Below are 25,243 nucleotides of genomic sequence, written 5' to 3'. Positions count from 1 at the left end.
AAAATTGGCCTTTCTCCAATTTAGAATTTCAACTTTTCGATCTGGTCTATCCTTTTCCATCACTATTTTAAAACGAATACAATTATGGTCGCTGTCCCCAAAGTGCTCCCCCACTGACACCTCAGTCACCTGCCCTGCCTTATTTCCCAAGAGTAGATCAAAGTTTTGCACCTTCTCTAGCAGATAAATCCACATACTGAATCAGAAAATTGTCTTGTAAGCACTTAAGAAATTCCTCTCCATCTAAACCTTTAACACTATGGCAGTCCCAGTCGATGTTTGGAAAGTTAAAATCCCCTACCATAACTACCCTATTATTCTTACAGACATATCCCTCTAAGCCCTTCCTATTCGTATATCCAGGCAGATGCTCATGTTGGCTGAGGAGTGGCAGATGGAGCTTAATTTAGATAAATGTGAGGTGCTGCATTTTACAAAGGCATATCAGGGCAGGATTTATACACTTAATGGTAAAGTCCTGGGGAGTGTTGGTGAACAAAGAAATCTTGGAGCGCAGGTTCATAGCTCCTTGAAAATGGAGTCGACAGCAGATAGGATAGTGAAGGAGACATATGGTATGCTTGCTTTTACTGATCAGTGCATTGAGTTTAGGAGTGGGGAGGTCATGTTGCAGTTGTACAGGACATTGATTAGGACTCTTTTGGAATACTGCTTTCAGTTGTGGTCTCCCTGCTACAGGAAGGATGTTACGAAACTTGAAAGGGTTCAGAAATGATTCACAAGGATATTGCCAGGATTGGATGATTTGAGCTAAAGGGAGCGGTTGAACAGGCTGGGGTGGGTTTCCCTGGAGCGTTGGAGGCTGAGGGGTGACCGTATGGAGGTTTCTAAAATCATGAGGGGCATGGATCAGATAAATAGCCAAGGTCTTTTCCCTGGAGTGGGTGAGTCCAAAACTCGAGGGCATAGGTTTAAGGTGAGAGGGGAAAGATTTAAAAGGGACCTAAGGGGCAACATTTTCATGCAGACGGTGTTGCGTGTATGCGAGGAAGTGGTGGAGGCTGGTACGATTATAAATATTTAAAAGACATCCGGATGGGTGTATGAATCGGAAGGGTTTGGAGAAATGTCGACCAAATGCTGGCAAATGGGACTAGATTATTTTAGGATATCTGGTCAGCAGGGACAATTTGGACCAAAGGATCTGTTTCTATACTGTACAGCTGTAAAACCCTGTTGTTAACTGTGACTTATGGGATTCCACAAGGGTCAGTGCTTGAGCTCTATCTGTTCACAATATGCATTGATGATTTGACAGTGGAGACCAAGTGTAATATTTCAAAATTTGCAGATCGTACTAATTTAAGTGAAAATGTATGTTAAGGAATAAGTAAATCTGCATTAGGAGAATTTGGACGGGCTTAGTGAGTAAGCAGGAACATGACCAGTCAAATATCTCATGGAATAATAGGAGGGTATCCACTTTAGTAGGAGGAACAGATGTATGAATATTTCTGAAGAAGTTGCAAAGTGTAAATATAGGACAAGAAAAGGGTCCTGGGTATTCATGTCAATAATGCAGTGAAAGCTACTTGAGAATGCTAATCGATGTTGGCCTTCATCCCAAAATTATTTGAGTACAGAAGTAGTGAAGTTTTACTTCAGTTGTATGAACCTTTGTTGGGCCACACTTGGAATACTTTGTGCAGTTTTAATCTCCCTACCTTAGAAGGGACATTGCCATGGAGGGAGTGCAGAAAGGTCTGCCAGACTTGTTCCAGAGATGGAGTGACTGTCCTTTAAAGAAAGATTGAGTAAACTGAGTATTCTCTAGGGTTTGGAGGATTGAGAGAGAGGTGATCAATTGCAACCTGCAGAATACTTAAAGGTCAATGTAGATTAGATGTTTCCCTAGTTTAGTAGTCTAGAAACAATGGACAGAGTTTAAAAATAATGGGCATATGACTTAGGTCTGCTGAGGATAAATGTTTTTACTCAGAGGGTTATAAATCTTTGGAGTACAGATTGGAAGGCTGTGAAGCTTAGTCTTTGAGCATGTTTAAGGTAGAGGCTGAGATTTGTGATCAAGCTTTAAACAGTTATACGGGAATCACGGATAAAAGGCATTGATGTGTTGATCAGCCATGATTGTATTAAATGGCGGAGCAACCAACTTCTACTCTGTTTCAAATGGAGAAATGGGCTGATTGCTTTGAGGACTTGAATTTGCAGAACAAAATAAATTGAAGGAAAAGTTGGATAAATGAGAAGAAGGGAATAGGATATCTTGACCATTGATGTTGTGCATTTATGTCCAGGATCAGTTGGAATGAATATCCTGTTTCTATGCTGCACATTTTAGATAATTCTGAGGGTCAGTTGATCATCAAACATACTGAGAGGTTGGAGTAATAGATCAAGTACCTTCGCTCTGTTCAAAAAGTGATTAGGAACTCCACATGAATTTAGCTTCTTGTGCATTAACTCATCCTGGTGTCTTTGCTGCAGTTGATCGTTGGGTCTTTTGTTATGGATTGATACATTAGAATATACAGTATTTGAGATTCATTTTTGGAGGCCCTTAGGAGCTTTACAGGTGGTTTCCTCCCTGTGTCTTCATGGGTTTCCTCTGGGTGCTCCGGCTTCCTCCCACAATCCAGGTGCAGGTTTAGATGGATTGGCCATGCTAAATTGCCCCATAGTGTCTAGGGGTGTGCAGGCTAAATGGGTGAGTCATGGTAAATGCAGGGCTACAGCGATTAAGGTTTGTTTTGTGCGGGTGGGGTGTGAGGGAGGGATGATCTGAGGGTTGGTGTGGATTTGTTGGCTGCATGGCCTGCTTCCACACTCTAGATTTGGGAAACTTTCATATTTTCTGGCTGGCTGAATCTGAAACAACAAGTTGAACCTGTTGTCCTGCTGAATGGGTATCATTTGCTAGTTGAGGAAGTATGAAAAGCACTGCTGAATGCCATTGTATTTTATTCCTTTTATTCTAATTTCTTTCTTCCTTCAGTGAAGGATAGTGCCACCACAATGGTTAATGTTAAGGAGGAAGATTATGTTTCACGGCGACCACGGCGGACCACCAGATTGTCTCTACAAGCAGCTCAGGCTCAGGCTCAAGCTGAAGCCCAAATCCATTCTTCTCGTTCACAAAGGCCTTCACGATCCTTGGCAAAAGTAACTTGTGCTAACTGCAAAAAACCCCTGCAAAAGGGACAAACTGCATACCAGAGAAAAGGGGCACCTCAGCTCTTCTGCTCTTCTGCATGCCTCACAACCTATTCTCAGAAGCCATCATCTACCAAGATATGCACATTTTGCAACAAGTAACTGTTTTCTCTTTTTGCATAAGTCTTGATCTAAGCACAGAAGTGTTGGATAATTTTCCCAGTATGTTACAATATCACTTTTAGGCTAATCTTGTACTCAAGTATAATTTCATCTTCTAATCACAAAATTGAACAAAAAGAAGTGAGGAACCCTGATTGATTTCACCTTCTGAGTCCAGAAGTAGATGATAGCTCAAGTTAGCTAATCTGTCACTTTTGGGAATTGGGTCTGGCAATCTCAGCCTTTTGCACTATCTGGCTCAGCACCACACCAAATGGAAACTGAAATATCAGTAAAAGGGGTCAAGAGAATTTATTTTACATGAATACTTAATTTGGACGTAATTTAGACCTGCACTGTATTGTGCTTGTGAGACATGTTCGTGACTTTAAAGTTGTCTGGGTAAGGAAGAAAATATATGTGCTTGTACAATCCTACTTTATTGTACTCATGATGCACACTTATTCAGTGAAGAATATTGATTGTTGACATTGGACGTTGAAGTTTTTGTTGTTGTAAAATCAAAATATTTGAAGTAAAACACAACATAAAGGTCCTGCTTAGCGAGACCACCATATTTTTGAAAAGGAACTTGTTTAATTAAATGTTGAAAAATCCTTCTAAAATTCCAAAGACCCTCAGATTTACATGAAAGGCTGTTAACAGACCTAAGGCAATTCCATTAAATAGGTACAAGTTGTTGTACATTCTGCAATAAAAGTGAAAAATGTAATGATTGAAAACAATCTGAGGTGAAAGTTGTGTGTTAACCATAAATGCTCATTGTAGAGCTGCAGCAAGCAAAGCAAACAAAATACTAAACTGCACAGCGACATTGGAATTTAAGTGTTAGGTTCTCCATGACTAAGTTGTGCAGTACTTTGACCAGAATATGAGTTGCTTCAGTTTGGTCCATGAGTGGCAACCATTAATGCTTTGTAGCTCCAAAGGAAGGAATAGTGAGCTTGATCCTGAATATAATCAGACTAAATTATAAGGGCTCTTTAGCTTTGATATGATCATCTTTGGTCTTGCTAGTCTTGGCTTTTCTCCTTGCATCTGTCTTTGATTCCAGTTGAGGTTTAATCTATCCATGAAGTTATTTTTCTTTGTATTTTTATTTTAAATTTATTTGTGTCTCAGTTTCATTCATGAAGGTTTTCCACAACTGATCTTTGACTTTGCTACGTTTTTTGTCTTATTTGTTTGGACCAAATTCCTCCACCTGTTGTACTTGGCTCTCCTCAGTTCAGTGCCTTTATAGTTTGTTTTCTTTTCCAATTCATGCAAGGAATCCAACGACAGTGCCTTTTTTTTGGTCCTCTTCATTTTACCAGGGTGAAATGGTGCTTTCCCCACAGATTAAGAAACAGGCTTACCAAAGAAACCGTTCTGAATGCAGGCTTAGATACATTACCCACTTATCTTTATTCTAATTCATACTGATCTTTCATTGTTAGTGAGCTGTTAGACTTGCATAATTGTCAAACAGTCAGGAATTCTCTCTTGTCTATCCTGCCTGTGATTAAACCTTTCTAATTTTAAATTTAGATTGAAGTTATTTTGTTTGAATGCAACACTTCATGCCTTTCATTTTGTTATTTCCCGGTCTTGGGGTGTGATAAAATTCTTGACTTACACTCCCACCTTGCCCCTTTTCTTCTGTTATATGCAGGAATATTATCCCTATTCTTTTAAAAATTTATGATGTCTCCATCTCCATGACTTAATTTTCTAGTTTTGTTGAGATGGCTTTGTGTATTCATAAATACCATTCAATTATGATAGTTAGAACATTAGTCCTTTATTTTTCATAATTTCCTACCCATTCTATGGCAGTGTTTTTTTGTTTAGCTTTTTCATTTTCTTTTTCTTTTACTTTTTGGTATGATATTTTCTCAGTTTGTTCCAGCAAAACTTCCTGCTTCAAGTCCAGCAGCTTTATTGATTGTTATATCCCAGTCTCAAGTCCAGATATCTGTCGCTGTGCATAGTAGTGTTCCATTCTGATCTGATGTCCTTACCTTGTGGGTCAATTAATTGTTTATTCTCCTGTTCTTTCATTCTTAAAGAAAGGGAAAAAGAAAAACTTTATAACAATGAAGTGTTGTGCTTTTTTTAAGGGATATCTTGAATACAAAAGAACTGGTTGTGGCACAGGCTGGTTCAAGTCAGTCCTTCCAGGAATTCTGCAACTCAACTTGCCTATCACTGTATGAAGCCAAACTGCTTAAGCCAGCTTCCTCAGATGATTCCTCAAGATGCAGTATCTGCAATAAAAAAGGAAAGGTGAGGGTGACCAAGCGGACGTGATTTTTTTTTAACGAAAATAATATCTGATGCAAGAAGTCATAGCACAAGAATATATTCTAATACATTCTAATATATTATGTAAGACTGAGATGGGAGTCTTTTTTATTATCTCTTTAAGTTGCACATTGTAACACAGACACACAAAATAGAAACCTAAAACCTTCTGTCCTATGTAAACTTTCCTCTTTCTCTCCCCTCTTCTTTCACCCCCCCCATATATATTGCATATAAATTCATCCCTAAGTAGTTAAGATACTGTCATGAGCCTGGCACTCAAGATGGTGGACTCCTAAATGGCCATTCACAAGCAATTAAACGTAAGATTTTTGGACGTGTATAGTTTTAAATGAGTTGTTTCACTTTGTACTGGACTGTGATGAGATAGCCACTTGTACTGCAGTATCCTGCAAACGTACACTGACTAGGCCAATACGGTCCCAGGAGGAAAGGATGCAAACCGAATGGGACAAATATATTACTATCCTAACAAACTGAACATTTTGAGAGGCAGAATATAATGTGCAGCTGCATATAATCTTCTGCCAGCAGGTTATTAATTTTCTGTTCGACAGGCTTTGCTGAATAGTGTCCCAGCATGTGCTAGGTTTTCTGCATGTGTGTTATTCAGTAAGGATACTGAGTTGGGCTGGAATTAAAACTCTTTTATTTTGCCTGTATTCCCTTTGCCTTTTCCCTCTCCTTCCCACCTATTTCTTCATCCTCTTCTGTTCGCCGAGACTGCAGAATCAAAAGATATTATGCTCTCATCAGCCAAAGCCATTATTAGCTTAGAGTTTTGCAGTTGAGTCAGGGGCTGGACTGTCCCTTTACCTGCTTAATATTTCAGCTCGCTCGAATGAGACTTTGAATTGGACAGTGTAATGTATGTCGTTGCACCTTCTGTGATAGATTTTTCCATGTACTGCCACTTGATTGTATTTGCTTAGAAAGCGGATTGAATATATTGATGATTGGATGTTTAGGTGATAAACCTCAGTCAATGCATTTTAATAATATAGCTGGTAACACCATTCAATGAATGTTTGTTTCTGCAAGAGTAGTGCAGACCTCAAACAGCATCATGGGATCTTAAGCATCCAACTGAAAAGGCCCATGATGTTACAAAAATAGAGCCCCAAACTCATCAATTGAGTTTGCTTGCTATATATTGCCGAAGTGACTTCAGAATGTGCAATTAATTATTTGTTAATGTTGTTTAAAAATTTGAATATTACAGGTACTTCTATCTTGAGATCTTTGTGATATAACACCAACTCTTTTCTTGTAGAATGTTATAATAACTCATGTAAGGTGTGTGATTAATATATATATATTATATATATTTTTATATATAAAATTAATATCATTTATTGTAGAGTTTGAATTTGAGCTAATTTGATTATGGTTTGTGTCTGAAAGGGTTTAGTGATTAACTTCTAAGTATTTCTGTAGCCATCATGATTTTGTTTTCAGAAATATTGTGTGTATGTATTCTTGGAGGATGATGGGACTCTGTTTCCATTGTGTACATTAGCCTTCCAGTTTAGAAGGTCAGAGGTTGATTTTGCTTTTAATTTTAGGGAAAATCCCCAAAGAGAACTTTTAACTTTCAGTTTGGCATTTTTGCAGAAGTCTTGGCTGAAGCATAATGTGTAAACTAGTTGGTCATGAGAAAGGGTGATAGCTTAGAATAGTTAAGAAATAAGTTACCTTAATCCTAGAACTTTAGTTTAAAATTTCTCAACAAGAAGTGTTTGGTTGAAACCCTAAAGGTACGATGTGGCATAAAGAAAGTCTAAGCTCAGTTGTATAAAACATTGAGCAATCAGATTCTTAAGAACAGAAATTGAAGTCACAGCTAAGTCAAAGCTTGTGTGTGATTAAGATGCGAATTCTCTTTAGTATTTCAATGGGGTGATTTTAAAGAAATAATATTTTACTGCATGTTTGTAATCTTTAATTGCGTGTTATGTGTAAATCATTTAGTTTGTTTTATTTTGTTCTGGTTTCTTTTGTTAAATCTTTGTTTTACTGTTAAGACCAAACCTGCAGTCTTGTGTGCTTTCAGTGAGAGACCACTTTGTTAAAAGAAAAAAAAAGTAAAATATGATACATTGAGGCAGATTTCAGCCTGGGATCCAAATTGCCTTGTACAAGCATCATAAGAACCATTATGTAACTTCAAAATATGGTGGGTCTGCAATTGATCACACTAAATCCAGTCATTTTTTCACCATTGTTGGTAACACTGAGAGAGGAGGAATGTAAGCGGTCCAGCCATGCAACACTTCTGAATGGCTGTCAAATAAGTTCATTGGCTTTGCTCATTCTTATAACTTTCCAAGACACAATTCTCACTGGAATCTTGACTTAGGACCAAACTTGTTCTAAATGAGTCAGAAATGTAAAGACTCTGAGGCTCGTGAATGGCAAGTGCTGTTCGCGATTGCAAGTAATAAGGAGTTGTGGTGCAACTGCTTTTTCCCCAGAGTTATCATAGAGTCATTGTATTATTCATTAACATAATGTTGCATAAAACTATTAATTGTTTTGCCTCTAGATTCTGCATGAAGTCAGTAATGGAAATGTCGTCCATCGGCTGTGCAGCAATGCCTGTTTCAGCAAGTTCAGAGCAAGCAATGGCCTGAAAACCAACTGTTGTGATAACTGTGGGGTTTATTTTTACAACCGAGGATTTATGCTTCAGTACTTGTATCATGAAGGACAACAGAGGAGGTTCTGTAACACAGGCTGTTTGAATATGTACAAAAAGGTAAACTTGTATCTCATCCTGAATTTTGTCTGCTTTCACATCCACCTTTTGATTTTTAAAGAAGTCTGTGTTTCCAATGTTTCTGTACTCTGTTGGTTTCTCACTTGGGCAGCAAGTGACTCCTCCCAGTCTTCAATGGAGGTTGGTAAGGGAAAACGTTATTCTATGTAGTACTTTTTATATATGTATTGTAAAACATTTTATACAGTTTCTTTTTGATGCAAACAAATCAAGTGGCAATGAATTCCCAGCTAATCTGTTTTAATATTGATTGAGATAGGAGTGTTGGCTAAAATGCCATTACATTGTTTTATATTCCAAGATTAAAGAAATTAGAAAGACTCAGTAGTATTTGCAGAGAGAAAGGTGTGCACTTTTAGTTTTGCTTCTTGATTTTTAATAAAGGTTATTCATAGGCATTACCCTAATCCTACCAAATTACTCAAACTGGAATTAATCCACAGAAATTACACCTGATTTGAGGGTGCTGTTGTATATCAAACTGCAGGCATGTTGTTTAACATGGGAACATGCGCATCTTTTTACTCACTGAATAAATGAATACATTTTATTTTCATTTCTGGTAAAACTTAATTTTGCGAACATTTTTAAAGAAGCTGATGTATCCAAAAACAACAGTGGTGTTCAGAATTACTGGGCTCCTAAAATAACTATTTTACGTCTGCGGTTAGTTTACAAATCCCTCTAATATTTTGTCTTGAGCTTATCAAAGTAATCAATTTCATACCAATCTGGCCAAAATGGTGTATTAAACTTAAGGTCGTTATCTTCTGCCTGTTTCCTAAACTGACTGCAAGTCCAGTCAACCAATTTACCCCAAACATTTCAGTCAACTAGTGCGTTTTTTTGACCACCTTCTTCTCCTGTGTTTCAAACTTCTCTCCATATCCTTTTTAGCCACATGAGGCCCACCACTGAACTCTCCATTGCAATTCCCCACCCCAACACAGATGAAGCAAAAAACTTACTTCAAATGACTACTCATTGTGTATTGACATTCCTCCACCTTTTAACCCATTATGAGTGATCATGCCTTATGTCACTTGGGCTCCTTGCAAATAGAATTTTCTTCCAGTCATCTGTCTTCTCCTTTCAGATCTTAGTTAAAAAGCTCCTTATCTGACCAAAAGTTTGTTAACATTTCTTAGCTTCTTTTTTAAACCTTGTTTGTTGATAAAGTTCCATGAAATTGCTTTTTTAAGTATTGAATTCCTGTATAATGTAGATCGAAGCAATGTTTCTCTCTAGTCATGTCCATATTGCAATTCCATAAGCAAAAGCTTATGGGGAAAATAAAGTTTTCTCTTATTTTGAGCCCCTAGTCATGTTTTGAATTTGGTGAGCTGGCAGTTTGCAGCAAAGTCGTACTAAATAGTGTTATGATGTTGAGCTGAGTGAGACCAGTTTAGGTTGACTTTCCCTCTGCTGTTTCACCCTGTTATCTTGAGTGGTTGCTCTGTTACAAACTTGCTGATTCCCAGTACAGCAAATTAGTCTGTCTTATGGACACCCAATTATTTTTATTATGCAGTTGGGTAAGCTTACATCTTCAATCCATTTATGTATTCTTCCAAGCAGAGGTTTTTAAAATAATTCTCTGTCTCCTGAAAGTGACTGTGTTTTTCATTTGAGAGACGAATTTGGAGGTCCTATGCTGACAATTTCAATGAGCTATCCACTTAGCTCCATTGTCCTGTCCTTGCCTGAATGTTTTTAACCCAGTTATGCTGTCATAAAAATTAATATACATGTTATTATTGAATCTGCTTCAGTTCCCATCCTATCCATACTCAATATCTACATTTTCTGATAGGGCTCACTACATTATATACCTTGTCCCAGCAAGCCTTTTTTTTCAATGACCAGTTGAACCGTATCAATTGCTTACATCATTAAGAACCAGCACAGTTCGTTTAATCTGGCTAAGAAAAAACAGGATAATATTGACATATCAATTTAATTACTTACGAATAGCCAATTGTGAAACATAAAGCCTTTTTCTCCATTCTTTCCTCAGAAAAACACAAAAGTGCTTCCTTGTGCTTGGTGCAAAACTTTGGGCAAGAATTTCGACATGATAGCAAATGTGGATACCACTGGAAAGATGGGTTTTTTCTGTTCACTGTGCTGCATCACTTCGTACAAAGTAAAACAGTCTGGCACAATAGGTATTGTAACTTTTATTCCTTCTGTCTTATGTGCTCCACATCTTTGAGGAAAGATAGTGCTGTTAAATGAAGCATGTTTTTAATCTTCAGTGTTGTGTTGAGAGAATGTGTACACGGGAACAGGTTATTTTATTGAGAAGGCCAAACAAAAATTACTATTTAATAAAAAGACAGTTAATGTGGCAATTATCAATTGGATCAGTGATGGTTCCTGACCTTTCGGAGTAGGAGTGAACTGATATCTCTTATTATTGGAGGATGAGTAGACCAAATCCCTATCAAGGTTTGAGGTGGGGTGATGAATCATAAATGTGTTGAGGCATTGAAATCATAAATGATTTCAGTTCTTTGACAGTCAAAAAGCCAATATGGCTAAAATCAAGTGATGATGGCATTGAACTGGCTTTGGGTTAGTTTGTGGCTTGTGTTTTCTCTGCTATGAAATGAATACAGTTGGCAATGAGGTGAGCTTCCCAAGGAGGGGGCAGGGGAAGGATATGTTGTTGCAGGGTTGGGTGACTTGCTAATATTGTAGAGGGAGGACGTTGGTATAGAATGAAATTCAGTTTGTAGTACTTTACCCTTCCACCCGTTATTGACCGTAATAATGCATTAGGTTTGAATGTTAAATTGTTCATTCTGAAACTGTGTCTTAGATCTGACCAAAGGAAACTGAGGGGCATGTTAAGTGATGGATTCAAAAGTTACAAGATTTGAAGGTAGATGGGGAATGCCGAATATCTAAAGAAGTACTGTGTAATCTTCAACATATCTAGATGGGAGGCATGGTGGCACAGTGGTTAGCACTGCTGCCTCACAGCACCAGAGACCCGGGTTCAATTCCCTGTGTCTGCATGGGTTTCCTCTGGGTACTCCGGTTTCTTCCCACAGTACAAAAATGTGCAGGTTAGGTGAATTGGCCATGCTAAATTGCCTGTAGGGTTAGGTGGGTCTGGGTGGGTTGTGCTTCGGGTCGGTGTGGAATTGTTGGGCCGAAGGACCTGTTTCCACATTGTAAGTAAGATAATCTAATCCCTCAAAAATACAAACACCCAACAGGAGAGGTGAATCAACCATGTCTGACACGAGAAGTTAAAGATTACAATAGATTAAGTGAAATTATGTATAAGGGTGCCAGAAAAATGTGGTAAACTTGAAGATTGGGAGGAATTTAAAACCCAGTAAAGGATGACCAAGAATAAACACAGAATACTGGAGAAACTTGGCAGGTTAGGTAGCATTATTAGAGAGAAAAATAGTGTTAGCATTTCGAGTCCAGTGTGACTTGTTACGTTCTGACAAAATTACACTGTGCTCGATATCCGTTGGAATCTAGTATAAATAATGTGAAAACTGGACGTTTTCAAACAAATGGTTGAATTTGGCATAGTCAGCATGGGTTTAAATAAGGGAAATGATGTCGAATGAACCTGTTGGAGTTTTTTGAGGATATTAATTGGAGTGTAAATAAAGCTTAACGAGTCGTAAACAAAATTAGAGGGCGTGAATTGGGTGAAGTGCACAAGCATGATTCAGAATTGCTTAACATAAAAAAAGAAGCAATTGTGAATAAGCACCTTATTCCCACTCGGCTGTTAGTTGTGGGATATCAGGATGAATTGTACTGGTTCCATATTTGCTTCTGTCACAAAACTGGACTGGGTAGGAATGCAAGTTGTGAGGAAGATTCATTGAAGCTCGCGAGGGCTGAGACAGACTAGGCAAATGAGAAGAAATGGAATATGTGAATATATGTGAAAATATTCACCTTGGTAGAAACAAAACTATTTTGTAGATAATGAGATAGTGGACACTGAGTTGGTGTCCTTGTTCAAGGATAGCTAAAGGCTAACATGCAGATGCAACATATAGGTGAATAAGGAAGGTCAAAACTGTGTTGGCCTTTGTTATAAGGAGATTTACATACTGAAATCAACATGTCTTGCAACTCTTGTATAGATCTTGGTGAGATCTCACTTGGGATAATTTTTAGAGTATTGGTCTCTTTATGTAAAGAACAATAAACTTACCATAGAAGTAGCGCAGTGGGGTTCTCCAGACTAATTTCTAGGATGGAGGAATTGTTCGACAAGAAGAGATTGAAGAAACTGGTACTGTGTCCTCCAGAGTTTTGAAGGATGAGAGGTGATTTTACTTAAACTTCCAAAATTCTTACAGATGTGACAGGGTGTGTATAGATAGGATGTTCTCCCTGGCTGATGAGGCTCGGTAATGGATAGGCCATTAATGACTGAGTTGAGGAGGAATTTCTTCACTCAGTGTGGTTAATCTATGGAATTTTCTGTCCCAGAAATCTTTGGAGGCTCAATTGCTCTTGTGGCGTTGAGGTAAATGCTCAGCCATGATGTAATTGATTGGTAGAACAGGATTGATGAGTTATATGATCTATTCTAATTCCTATGTTCCTACAATTCTGATTACTCCAGAATGGTTGAGGTTGAGATGATCTAGATAAAAATTGTTTTTGTGTTTTTTTGTTGGTAAGATTGACAGTGGCGCAAGATGGTTGTGTACTTATTTATTGTAATGAGGTATTCCTTAGGTAAAGGTTTATACTTGCAATTTGACTACTGTTCAGTGTCCCCTCATCGTAAATTGAGTTAGTTCAGTACAATATTGTTGAATTCCTTCAACCAGAATTGTTTTACAGTACCTCAAAAAATTGTAATTAAATGTGTATATTTATCACAGGACCCAAATCTAAATGCAAATTTTGTAAAAAGAATCTTCCAGAGCGGGTTTATTACAATATGACTGATAGAGTTGTGCATCAGTTCTGCAGCCCTAACTGTTGGACTAATTTTCAGGTAAATGTTTTTTTAAAAAAGTGTCTTTATTTTAATGTGGAGGCAAACAAAGTAATTTAGTTTCGTGAATGTTTTATTATACTATAATTTTGAAATTAGACAACTGATGCATGTGTGGAATAGCCTATTTTAAAATTTATGGTGTTGCTTTTCATCCTAATTTGCACTGATACAACAGATGTGTAAATTTATCATACATCTGTAGCAATTTTGTCTTTGTATATGTTCTTCACTGAGACAAAAAAGTCACACTGCAAGAGGCTGAATAAAGGGGGAATTTGAAGTATATGTGAACAGAAGAGTTTGAACACTACTGAATTAAATTGGTAATTTGTGGACTTCCACTAGAAAAATGTCACAAAAATGCTGGATGGTCATTTAAACACCATCTGATTCATTGGTATGCATCAAAGATGAGAGCAGAAACATTTGATTTGTTAGGGAGTGATGATCTGTGAGGGTAGACAAGAGAATGGAGTTAAGGTAATTGGATTAATTGTAGTTTTATTGAATGACTGTGCAAGCCTGAGGGACCAAAAGGCTTACTCCTGTTCCTAGTTTTTAATGTTCTTGTGAATCTTAACTCCATATGACTGTTTGCCTTTTCACGCTCTCTGGACAGCTTTAATGGCAAATAATGTATTTCATAAATACAGTCTTGCCCAGATAGCAATAAGAATAAAAATTGTATTTGAGGTTAGTGATATCTTATTACAAGTGAGTAGTGAGATTTCCCAGTTGGAGATCCAAAAGAAGCCACTCAACTTTTGCTCCAACTTGCAATGCAGCTGTTTGCACTTGTCTACAGTTAGAGATTTACACAGGATGTAGCATCAGCTTAAACTAGTAATGTTCCTTTCACTCTGGCTCAGGTAAATGATAGTCTAGACTTTGTGATTAAAAATATCTTTTGAGACCATGAATGTTTACTGTTGTTAAATTGTAAATTGGAGAACAACGTTTGACTAGTTGTGCAGAGATAAATGCAAAAATCAAGAAAACATGCAATTGTTTTCCTGTTCTCCAAAAAACTTTGCTTTCATAATATCTCTTTGCGAAATTCAACGTTCAGATATTTTCTAGAGTCATAGAGATGTACAGCACGGAAACAGACCCTACTGTCCGACCCTTCTGTCCAACCCATCCATGCCAACCAGATATCCCAACCCAATCTAGCACCCAGCTCATATCTCTCCAAACCCATCCAAATGCCTTTTAAATGTTGCAATTGTACTAGCCCCACCACTTCCTCTAGCAGCTCATTCCATACACGTACCATGCTCTGCGTGAAAAAGTTGCCCCTTCGGCCTCTTTTATATAATTCCCCTCTCACCCTAAACCTATGCCGTCTAATTCTGGACCCCCCCCCACCCCAGGGAAAATACTTGTCTATTTATTCAATCCATCCCCCTCATGATTTTATAAACCTCCATAAGGTCACCCCTCAGCTATTTGGCCCAACAAGTCCTCTGAAAAGTATCCCACCCACACCCGGATCCTTTCATAATGAGTACACATCAAACATGCCTGAAGCAAGGTTTCCTCCCACAGTCCAAAGATGTGCAGGGTCAGGTGAATTGGCCATACTAAATTGCCCGTAGTGTTAGGTAAGGGGTAAATGTAGGGGTATGGGGTGGGTTTCGCTTCGGCGGGTCGGAGTGGACTTGTTGGGCCGAAGGGCCTGTTTCCACACTGTAATCTAATCTAATCTAATCTTTTATAAGTGACCAGTATCAATTCCTTCTTCTGGGGGGACATTAATTTGAATCCAGCCATGTCAAATGGTGAAATTTGAATCCAATAAAAATCTGGAACAAAAAGCTAACCTAATGATGACCTTGTAACCACTGTCTACTGTCGTAAAAACCAATTTGGTTCACTAATTCCTTTAGGGAAATAAATCTGCCATGTTAACCTGGTCTGGCTCGCACCGCTCTCTAGACCCACAGCAAAGTCCTTGGCTCACTCCTAACTGTCCTACTAGTCTAGACAGCAATGCCAATATATCATAACTGGATTTTTAAGTTAAAAATGGGTTTTTAATAAAGTTATTTTTATTTATTCAACCCTTTTATTTTTCTCATTCCATTTTCACATATCCTTTTGTTTTGTTTCTGTTCATGATTTGACATCGATTTAACTTTCAAAGTAGCACCTTTTGTCTCGGCTCTGCATATCTTAGTAAAGTTCGTTCTATCTGACTGGATAAGGAGGTAGCCATTTACTTAAATAGCAAATACTGAAAATGCATCTGCAGATGGGACAGCGTTTTAAGAGAGGAATGGAGTCGATATTTTAGGTGGTTGATCTTTCATTGGAGCTGAATCAGAGAACCACAGAAGTATTGCTATTCAGCCCATTGTGTCTACCTGAGCTCTCCAAGTGAACCACATGATTGAGTGCCAATCTCCTGCTTGTTTACTGTACCCTTGCATGTTGTCTGCATTTAAATAATCATCAAATGCCCTCTTGACTGCCTCAATATAATTTCCACCTATCACACTTAGTGCATTGTAGAACCGAATCACTAAACAAAAGTTCAATTTCTAATAACATTTTTGGAAATGTTTGTGAAACCCAATAAACCTGTACTGCTTGATACCATGGCAGAATCTTCAGTTTATTTATCTGAAGGGATACCATTCAGAGCTTTATTTGTTTTGTATTCATTGGAGTTTAAAAGAATGAGAAGCCACCATACTGAAGCATATTAGAGTCTTAAGGGGATTGACCAGGTAGATGCAGTGGAGTTGTTGCCCTTGAGGAAGAGGCTAGGACCAGAGGGCAGAATCTCAAAATAAGGGGTTGCCAAATTAGGGCAGAACTGAAGAGGAATCTTTTCTCTGAGAGTTGTGAATCTGTGCTGCACAGGGTGGTGGAGGCTGTGTCATTAATGATTTTTGTAAACTGATATTCAACCAATCAGGGATTGGAGATGGGGTTAAAGCAGGAATGTGATGTTGAAGATAACCAAATCAGCCATCGTCTCATTGATGAGGAATTGCATGCTATTTGTGGTTCACTTGAGTGCAGTTAGTAATTTTTAAAACTAAGCGTATTTTTATTGGGTTATTTTGTCCATTAAAATTCATAGAAACATGTCATTCTTGTTTGAGAGGGAATTCAGTTTTGTTTAAAACCACAATGCTTCAACTAAAGTTTGTATTATTAGGCATTTATTTCATAACATTTGAGTAATTATTTATATTTGCTTTATATTTCTGTTCACAACAGCAGTCCAGCCCTGAAGGTAGCATACAACTGAACTGCACATACTGCCACAATATTTTCACTGGGAAACCAGAAATACTGGACTGGCAGGTAAGGGCACTGTTAATCTGTTTGGGCACTCCATACTTGAAAGGTATGTTTTCATATTTAGATGGTAATAGCTCTTTCCATTCTGAATTGGGTAATTGTATTCTAATGGGCCAAGTTTTTCTTGCCATATATTCATTCAGAATGGAAAAGCTTCTAATTTGACAAAAGGGAAAGATTTAAATGAAATGGTCTGATGAGGAGAGCAAAAATGAAGTGGGTGGAGTGGTGGTCTGTGGTGGGTGGAGGGAACAGAATAGTTAGAAGGAGATGCAAATTCTTTAATGAGAAACCATTGCAATGTTACAAATTGGTATGCTTCAAAAGTGCTATGACAAATGTTCGGTTTGATTGGAAATATGGAATGCAAAGTTTGTCCTGAAGTACTGTTGCCATACAGTGACACTATTCTTGGTTCTCTCTCATTTGCCAGGTCTCCACTGATTTGTTTGCTTGTGATGTCCTGAAATCCTTTTATTCTAGCTAAGATAAAGTTCAGCAGTTTCTGGCTATCTTCCACATATTATTAAACCTAAAAAGAAAATCTTTTAAAATTTGCAGCAGCATTTAATGTCAATCAGCATTTGGATTTATTCTTGGGCTGCGTTTACAAACAATGCCAGAACTCGGTGGAGAATTACATTTTTCTGAGTATGAAAGCTGAGAGAATTGCACCTGGCTGTGCTAAAAATAAAGCATGTCTGTTGCATGAAAATTTGATCCAAGTTGAAAACAAATAACCACACCACAACAATTCTTTTATATAGAACTTCAGTTTGTAAGATCTGGGAAGATACAGCGACTGTTTATAAATCTCTTTGCAGTTTGTGCTTCCAGTCGTTTCTGTAAAAGTACAATATGACATTGTCTGGAAATTAGCCTTTTCTAAGGTGAAACCAGGGACTGGCTTTCCCAAGAAATTTGCAATCTAATTATAATTGTTGCTGTGTTTAAAATGTTATGTTACATTGATATTGGGTCATGGGTGTTATTCTCTTTCTCTACTCCCAGTACTGAACTTTGTTCAGCTGACGTAGTTTTGTTTTTTGTTGGTTGTACTGTAATTGCGAGTCTAACCTTAGAAAAATGAAGAAATTAAGGCAGTGGTAAATGATGTGTCAGATAAAGTACCAGGAGAAAAAAGGGAAACTTGCATTAATGTGCGAAAAGCCTTTTATAGCCTCAAGTGTTCTAAATTGCTCTGCAACTGTTATATTTTATCTGTTTTAGTTTCTGGGCTTCAAAAGTTAAGAGAAGCAGTGAATTTGCAACACTAAAAACCTCAAACAGCAGATAAAGGACCAAATAGTCTGCTTTGATTATGTTTGTTGAAGAATGGATGCTTTCATGTGCCTCAGATTGAGGGGAGTGTTATTGCCAATACCACCATGTAATTGGACAGTGCCTCAACTGAGCACCTGAAAGACAAATCTCTGAAATGACAGCAGTGTTTTGGTGTCACCCCAGACTGCCTCGTAAAGTCCAGGTGAAGCATGGACTTTGATCTGAGACAGAAGGATTACCACTGAACCAAACAATCTACCTTGTATCCCTGGGGTGGAAAATGTATCACACCTAGATTCAGGGCACGGAAGCTCAGCAGTGTATTGTCAGCTCTGCTCCTTTCATTGTAACAATTGAGTTTGAGCATGCAGTATATTTACCTGGATTTGTCCACTGATTAAATGGAGATAGAATTGAATGGTTTGCTCTTTGGTTTAAAAGATTTTATCCTGAAAGAAAAGTAAAAAATTATTTTGAAAACTGGGGAAATACATACCTTTGAAATTCATGAGACATCTATTATTTCGTTGTTTGAACTGGAATTCACTTTTTCTTTTCTTTTTTCTTTAGGGCAGTGTTCGGCAGTTTTGTTGTAAGGTATGCTGTGAAGATTATAAAAGGCTGCATGGTGTTGTGTCCGTCTGTGAATATTGCAAGCAGGAGAAGATACTGCATGAGAAGATTAAGTTTTCAGGAGTAGAAAAAAATTTTTGTAGTGAAGGTATGACCTTAAACATGCACGGCACTCCCATGCAGATGAATAATTAATCAACTTTACCTGTATACTGTTGGTCATAATTTGGAGGTGCCTGTGTTGGACTGGGGTGGACCGAGTTAAAAATCACACAACACTGAGTTATAGTCCAACAGGTTTATTTGGAAGCACTAGCTTTCAGAGCACTGCCTCTTCATCTTGAAAGATTCCAATGTTATGTTGGAATATAACGTGGTGTTGTGTGATTTTTAACCTTATACGGGTAGGAAGGCTTCCAAACCAAAGATGGCAGTTCCATCTGCGGATTGCCTTCTTTTTACTTTCATTGTTGTTACTAAATGTCTCCCTTACCCTGCATTTTCAGTGACAATGATCATATTTGCTGTATGAATTCTATTTCCTAAACTAGGTAGTACAAGTTCTGGCACAGCCATGTGGAGCATTACAGTAATGTATTCTTGGTACAGTTACCCTCACATCATCTGCTACCAAGCACAACTTTTTTTTTTAGTTTCGAGGGCTCATTTGAGATTTTCTTGAGGACGTTTTTTATTATTTGCTTGTTTTTCATCTCTCAACTCCTTTATTTGATACTATTTTTATAATATATTTTTATGGCATCAGGGGTATTTGCACCCACACACAAGCACTATTAGAAGAATTCATCTATTTCTTCAATAATCATTGTCATCAAACTTAAAACCACATGCGAAAGGAAAACTTAAATTTCCCACACCACACAGACAAGTTAGCAACAATTTTAAAATCTAACACACTGCTCTAGACAAAAGACATTTACATCAAACACACTTTCTACATACTGGTGAGGACACATCTAAATAGTTGCATGTTTGTCTCAACTTTGGAAATGCACCTCCAGTAATTAACAGCATGAGAAAAGGTTTGAAATGTATTTACACATTATCGATTTAAGATTAATTCTGAACAATTTTATTTAACAATCTACTTGACACATTGTTCATTATATTGCTGTGTTCACAACATTACTGCTGTTCCCCCCAATAGTAGTTCATGAACCTCTGCAGCCATAAGTTACAGATGAAACATTAATTTGCAAGGAATTCACTCGTGACGTCAATTTTTCTTGGTTTTGAGTTAGCTGAATGTTCCTTTATTGAAAAGTTGAAAATTACATACTCTAGTTCTCAGCCTTGCCACCTCTGGCTGGCTGTCCTGGTTCCCTGCACTTCCTACAGCCTCACCAGTGATGCTTCCTACTCCAAGGCATTCAGAAGCCTTGCTTACTGCCACACTCCCCTTCTTTCTGTTTCTCCAATCACAGGCTGCCTCTCTCCCACATTTGCTGATAGGACATTTTGCTATAAGCCTCTGATTGGAGACGCATCTCCATCTCACGTATAGCTGGTCCTCATGTCATGCAGTCTTTTGAACAATATTTCATTTTAATGTTGCTTGTTCTTTGGAGCTTGTTTTGATCACTCTTTGAATTGGCATTTTCACATTAGCATATTTGTATGCATTTGGAGTGTCCACTGTCATAATAAATCATTGTCCAGTACTGTACTGCGTGTATCTCAGATACTCATTTCTTTCTGCTCTGATCATGGTGAAGAAGTCATGCCCAGCCTTGATTCTTAGCTTTGGTTTGTTGAAGCCTTGTTTCCTAGTTTGTTCCACCTCAACCCCTCAAAGTTAATTCCACATGCAAACAACACAATATATTTGCCCCTCGTGTCTTTATTAAATATCTCTCTTCTCACCTTAAAATTGTGCCTCCTAGTCTTGAAATTCCCCACCCCAGAGAAAAGGCACCTATCTTTAACTGCTCATGATTTTTTAAACCTGTATACGGTCACTTCTCAACCTGCTACGCTCCAGAGAAAAAAGTCCCAGCCTTTAAATAACTTGCACCTTCCAGACCCGGCAACATCCTGGTAAATCTCTTCAGAACTTTTTCAGGTTAATAATATCTTTCCTATAACTGTATGACCAGAACTGGACACAGTACTCCAGATTCTGATAGCATGCCCATCACTTGCTAACCTGGTGTATTGCCAGTCACCTTAGCCTGGCCCAGGATTCTGTAAGATGATTCTCCAACAAGTTCCTATCTATGCACTTTGAGGGTTAGGAGGTGAAGATGGATGTAGAGATACATTGACTAGCAATATTGTCAAAATACCCAAAACTGGTGTGAAGCAACTTCCTCTTGCCTGAGATATTCATTTTCCAGGTCACTTTTTAAAAAAAATGCATTCTTGAGATGCAAGTGTTGTTGCTAGGCCAGCGTTTATTGCCAATTGTTAATTACCCAAAGGGCAGTTAAAAGTTGATCACGTTGATGTAGAGTCATGTAAAGGGTGCCAAGAGGGCTCAGCGGTTAGCACTGCTGCCTCACAACACTGGGGACCCGGGTTCAATTCCACTCCGGGGCGACTGTCTGCTTGGAGCCTGTACATTGTGTGGGTTTCCACTCTCAGACCAAAGATGCACACATCAGGTGGACTGGCCACGCCAAACTGCTCATAGTGACCAGAGATTTGCAGGCTATGTGGACCACCCTTGGGAAATGCAGGCCTACAGGAATAGGGTAGGGGTGTGGGTCTGGATGGGATGCTGTCCGGAGGGCTGGTTCGGACATGATGGACCAAATGGCCTACCTCTATACTGTAGTGATTCTATAAATCTGAAGAATTCTAAAGACCAGAACAGGTAAGGATCCCAGATTTCCTTCTCTAAAAAATTTTAATGAACCAGATAGGTTTTTCTGACAATTGCTTCACATTTACATTCAGATTATCAAATTCAAATTCCATCACCTGCCATTGTGAGATTCAAATCCCCAATACATTACTTGGGTCTTTAGATTAATAGTTTAGTGATAATAACACTAGGCTACCACTAATACCATTAGGATTTTTGATGCCCCTCTGACACTTGCCCGAGGAACATTCCCCATTCTGGGCTTCTCAGGTTATGCTATTTGTTATAAACTATAGCTTGCTTGCTGGGAAACTGCATCTGACGTTTGTTCTTCTCTCACTCAACACTTTCACAAGATGAATGATAAGTTATTCGGAGAAATTGAATTGACCTTTACTGCACTGTAGGTGAGTCCAGGAAAAGCATGTTATTAGACTGAGACACCCAGCCAAGTGCAACATTCTCTGTGACTGCAAAGTGTGAAGTGAGTTCGAGCTTGATGTCATGTCATGTGGTTGCACTTGTGGAATGATATCAACTCCCCATCATTTAAAGTGCCATTATTACGCACTATGTGTCACTGTCTCACTAGCTGCTCATTAACTAAACTAGATACACTCTGGATTTTGTCGGCAGAATAAAGTTCTTTCTACACTCTACCTACCAAACATTCCCCAGGATAGGCACAGGACAAGAACAGATTCAGAGCAAAGGGGTAACATTTAACAGACACTTGGATAAGTACATGAACAGGAAATGTTTGGAGGAACATGGGCCAGGAGCAGGCAGCTGGGGTTAGTTTCATTTGGGATGTTCGGCATGGACTGGTTGGACCGAAGGGTCTGTTTCCATGCTGTATGTCTCTGAGTCACTCGATGAGAACCCCCTTCCTGGCTGCACTCCTACATTCCCTCCTGACTTCAAACTGAGGGCCTGGCTACCATCTAGTGGCAGAAGTTAGTCAGTGCAGTTTATTCTGAGACATTAGCTTTTCTAGTTGGAGCCTGGAACCTGTACAGTACTGTGGAATGTTACTTCCCACTCAGTTTGGTTTATTTTTAGTTCTTTATTTGCAGTGATGGAATTTAGCAATTTAAAATACAGGTAGTAAAGTAATTCAACAGATATATTGTTTCATCTTTTTCTCTTGACTAAGAAATGCTCTGCAGAACCTAATTCAATTTTCACTAAAAGTCATAACTTTTAGAACAACCCCACCTTTAAATTTTTAATGTTCCACATACAGAGGTAATGGTTCTCTTAGTGAGTTTTGAGAAGATTTGGAGCTTAGGTTGAGGTTCCTGATGTAGGTTTGCTCGATGAGCTGGCAAGTTAATTTCCAGATGTTTTGTCACCCTACTAGGTAGCATCTTCAGTGGGCCTCTGGATGATTCCTGCTTTCTACTTGTACATTTGGGTTGGTGATGTAATTTGCTGTTTTTCTCCTCAGGCAGTGGTAGATGCGGTCTAACTTGATGTGTTTGAAGTCGAAGTGGTGTCCTTCCTCATCCGTTTGTAAGGATACTAGTGAGAGAGGGTCATGTCTTTTTGTGGCTAGTTAGTGTTCATGTATCCTGGTGGCCAGTTTTCTGCCTGTTTATCCAATGTCGTGTTTGTTACAGTTCTTGCACGGTATTTTGTAAATGACATTGGTTTTGCTTGTTGTCTGTGTAGGGTCTTTCAAGTTCATTTGCTGCTGTTTCAGTGTGTTGGTGGATTTCTGGGCTCCCATGATGCCAAGGGGGTGGCGTAGCCTGGCAATTATTTCTGAGATGTCTTTGATGTAGGGCAGAGTGGCTAAGGTTTCTGGATGTGTTTTGTCCAGAAATTGGCGGACTGTGTTCATTGGGACCCATTCTTTTTCTATACATGGTATAGGTGATTTTCCTGTGCTCTGCGTAGTTCCTCTGTGCTGCAGTATATTGGCTTATTGAAATAATGTTTTGAAAGAATGGGTACCCAATGAACTCAGTCCGCCGATTTCTTAGCTACAAACCCAAACAAGCAGACAAAATATGTCCAGGAACCCTGGCCACTCTCCCCTACATCAAAGACATCTCAGAAATGACTGCCAGACTACTCAATCCCCTTGGCACCATGGTAGCCCACAAACCCACCGTCATACTAAAACAGTAGTTAATGAACTTGAAAGACCCTATACAGACAACAAGCAAAACTCATGTCATTTACAAAATACCATGCAAGAACTGTAATAAACACTACATTGGACAAAAGGCAGAAAACTAGCCACCAGGATACATGAACATTAGCTAGCCACAAAACAACATGACCCCCTCTCACTAGTATCCTTGCATACAGATAAGGAAGAGCACCACTTCAACTGGGGCAACACATTCATCTTAGGACAAGCCAAACAGAGACATGCACAAGAACTCCCAGAAGCATAGCATTCCATTCGGAACACTCTAAACGAATACATCGAGTTAGACCCCATCTACCACTGCCTGAGAAAAAGAACAGGAAATGGCATCACCAGCCCAAACATATAAATAGAAAGCAGGGATCATCAGCAGTACTTCACCCACAGGCCAACTGAAGATATTACCAAGTATGGTGGCGAAACATCTGGAAATGAACCTTCTAGCTCAGCGAGCAAACCTACATCCACTAATTGTTCTCTGGTTGTCCCATGACTGAATTTTCCAGGTATTTTGGGGATTCTCTGGGGAAAATTTGCCCACAGCCCTCATGCATCTTGAGCACACTCTGCTTCTGTTCTTGGAAGGCAAGCACAACTAACAGGGTTGAACACCACTTCAAATCCTTGCCTTCTGTACAAATGTGAAGACTTATTAATTTCTTTATTTTCAAGATGAAGGGAATCCACGTAGGTGTTGCCAACTCAAACTTCTCTTCTGACTGTTCCGCCCTCTGTTTCGGATCTCTCATCACTTGCCTGTTGTTCCATAAACAGTTTGCATCCTTCCCTTATCCAATTCTTAACCACATGATGGCTGTCATAACACCTGTAAATTAGAATTGTCCTTCCAGCAACTCATCTGCAGGCTCCTGTCAATCACATAACGTGATGTTACTACTTAGTTCTGTCCCACTCGCTGAAAAACTAATATTGTAATAAAAACTCATTCAGTTTTTGTTGTGTGAGGGTTATTGCGCTGCCCTGATCTATGTCTGTAATGCTACCGTCTGACTTCCATCGTGATGCATCAACCTTATTGGTTTTCGAAAAGTGTTTTGACATTAATGAAGAAACTGTTTTCCACTACGTCTCAATCCCAAAGGCTCTGCTCAACTATTCAGCTCCTCCAAGCTGCTTTTTGCTTGATCCTGTGCTCTCACTGTTTGAAAGACAGGATTTTTTTTGCGCTGTAATTCCTGGCTAGAAAAGCATCAGAAATGGTTGAACATCCACACTCCCCTCATACTGCATTTGGTCCTTATAAATTTCTGTTTAGTGACAGGAGTCTGAATGTTGTTCAGAATATACAGAGTGAAAGTTAGATGTTTAATCTATGCATCTAGCTTGCCTAAATTAGGTTTTAAATCCATTCAGTACTTTGCGTTTATTGTATTAGATAGACATTGGAATGGAGGATAAACCCCTCTCTCAGCTTATGTTAAGATTTGTGCAAGGACTTTCTGCATATCCTGGGTAGCTCACTTTGAATATAATCAGACTTGAAATCACACTGGTCATAGTTTTGATTCCCACATTGGATAATTAATTTTTTGTGAAGTATGTTTTGATTGAGTTGGGAAGCAAGGGAAGTGATTGCTGGGCCTCTTGCTGAGATATTTGTATCATCGATAGTCACAGGTGAGGTACCGGAAAACTGGAGGTTGGCTAATGTGGTGCCAC

At 38.7% G+C, this 25,243-nt stretch overlaps 1 protein-coding gene across 3 annotated transcripts in view; it reads left to right on the top strand.

The window, feature by feature from the left end:
* The window catches only part of LOC122557335 (zinc finger MYM-type protein 3-like), a 113,656-nt gene that overhangs the window by 27,157 nt on the left and 61,256 nt on the right, over nucleotides 1-25,243 (top strand). For all 3 annotated transcript variants that reach the window (XM_043704936.1, XM_043704937.1, XM_043704935.1), the window contains exons 4-10: nucleotides 2,978-3,293; nucleotides 5,421-5,586; nucleotides 8,171-8,383; nucleotides 10,422-10,572; nucleotides 13,285-13,400; nucleotides 16,635-16,721; nucleotides 18,573-18,723. In XM_043704936.1, coding sequence (XP_043560871.1) covers nucleotides 2,978-3,293; nucleotides 5,421-5,586; nucleotides 8,171-8,383; nucleotides 10,422-10,572; nucleotides 13,285-13,400; nucleotides 16,635-16,721; nucleotides 18,573-18,723 — 1,200 coding nt within the window. The remainder of the gene's footprint in view (nucleotides 1-2,977; nucleotides 3,294-5,420; nucleotides 5,587-8,170; nucleotides 8,384-10,421; nucleotides 10,573-13,284; nucleotides 13,401-16,634; nucleotides 16,722-18,572; nucleotides 18,724-25,243) is intronic.

The sequence above is a fragment of the Chiloscyllium plagiosum genome, chromosome 15 (genome assembly GCF_004010195.1).
Source record: "Chiloscyllium plagiosum isolate BGI_BamShark_2017 chromosome 15, ASM401019v2, whole genome shotgun sequence".
NCBI lineage: Eukaryota > Metazoa > Chordata > Chondrichthyes > Orectolobiformes > Hemiscylliidae > Chiloscyllium > Chiloscyllium plagiosum.
Note: the sequence above shows the minus strand (reverse complement) of the source record. Positions and strands in the feature narration are given on the sequence as shown.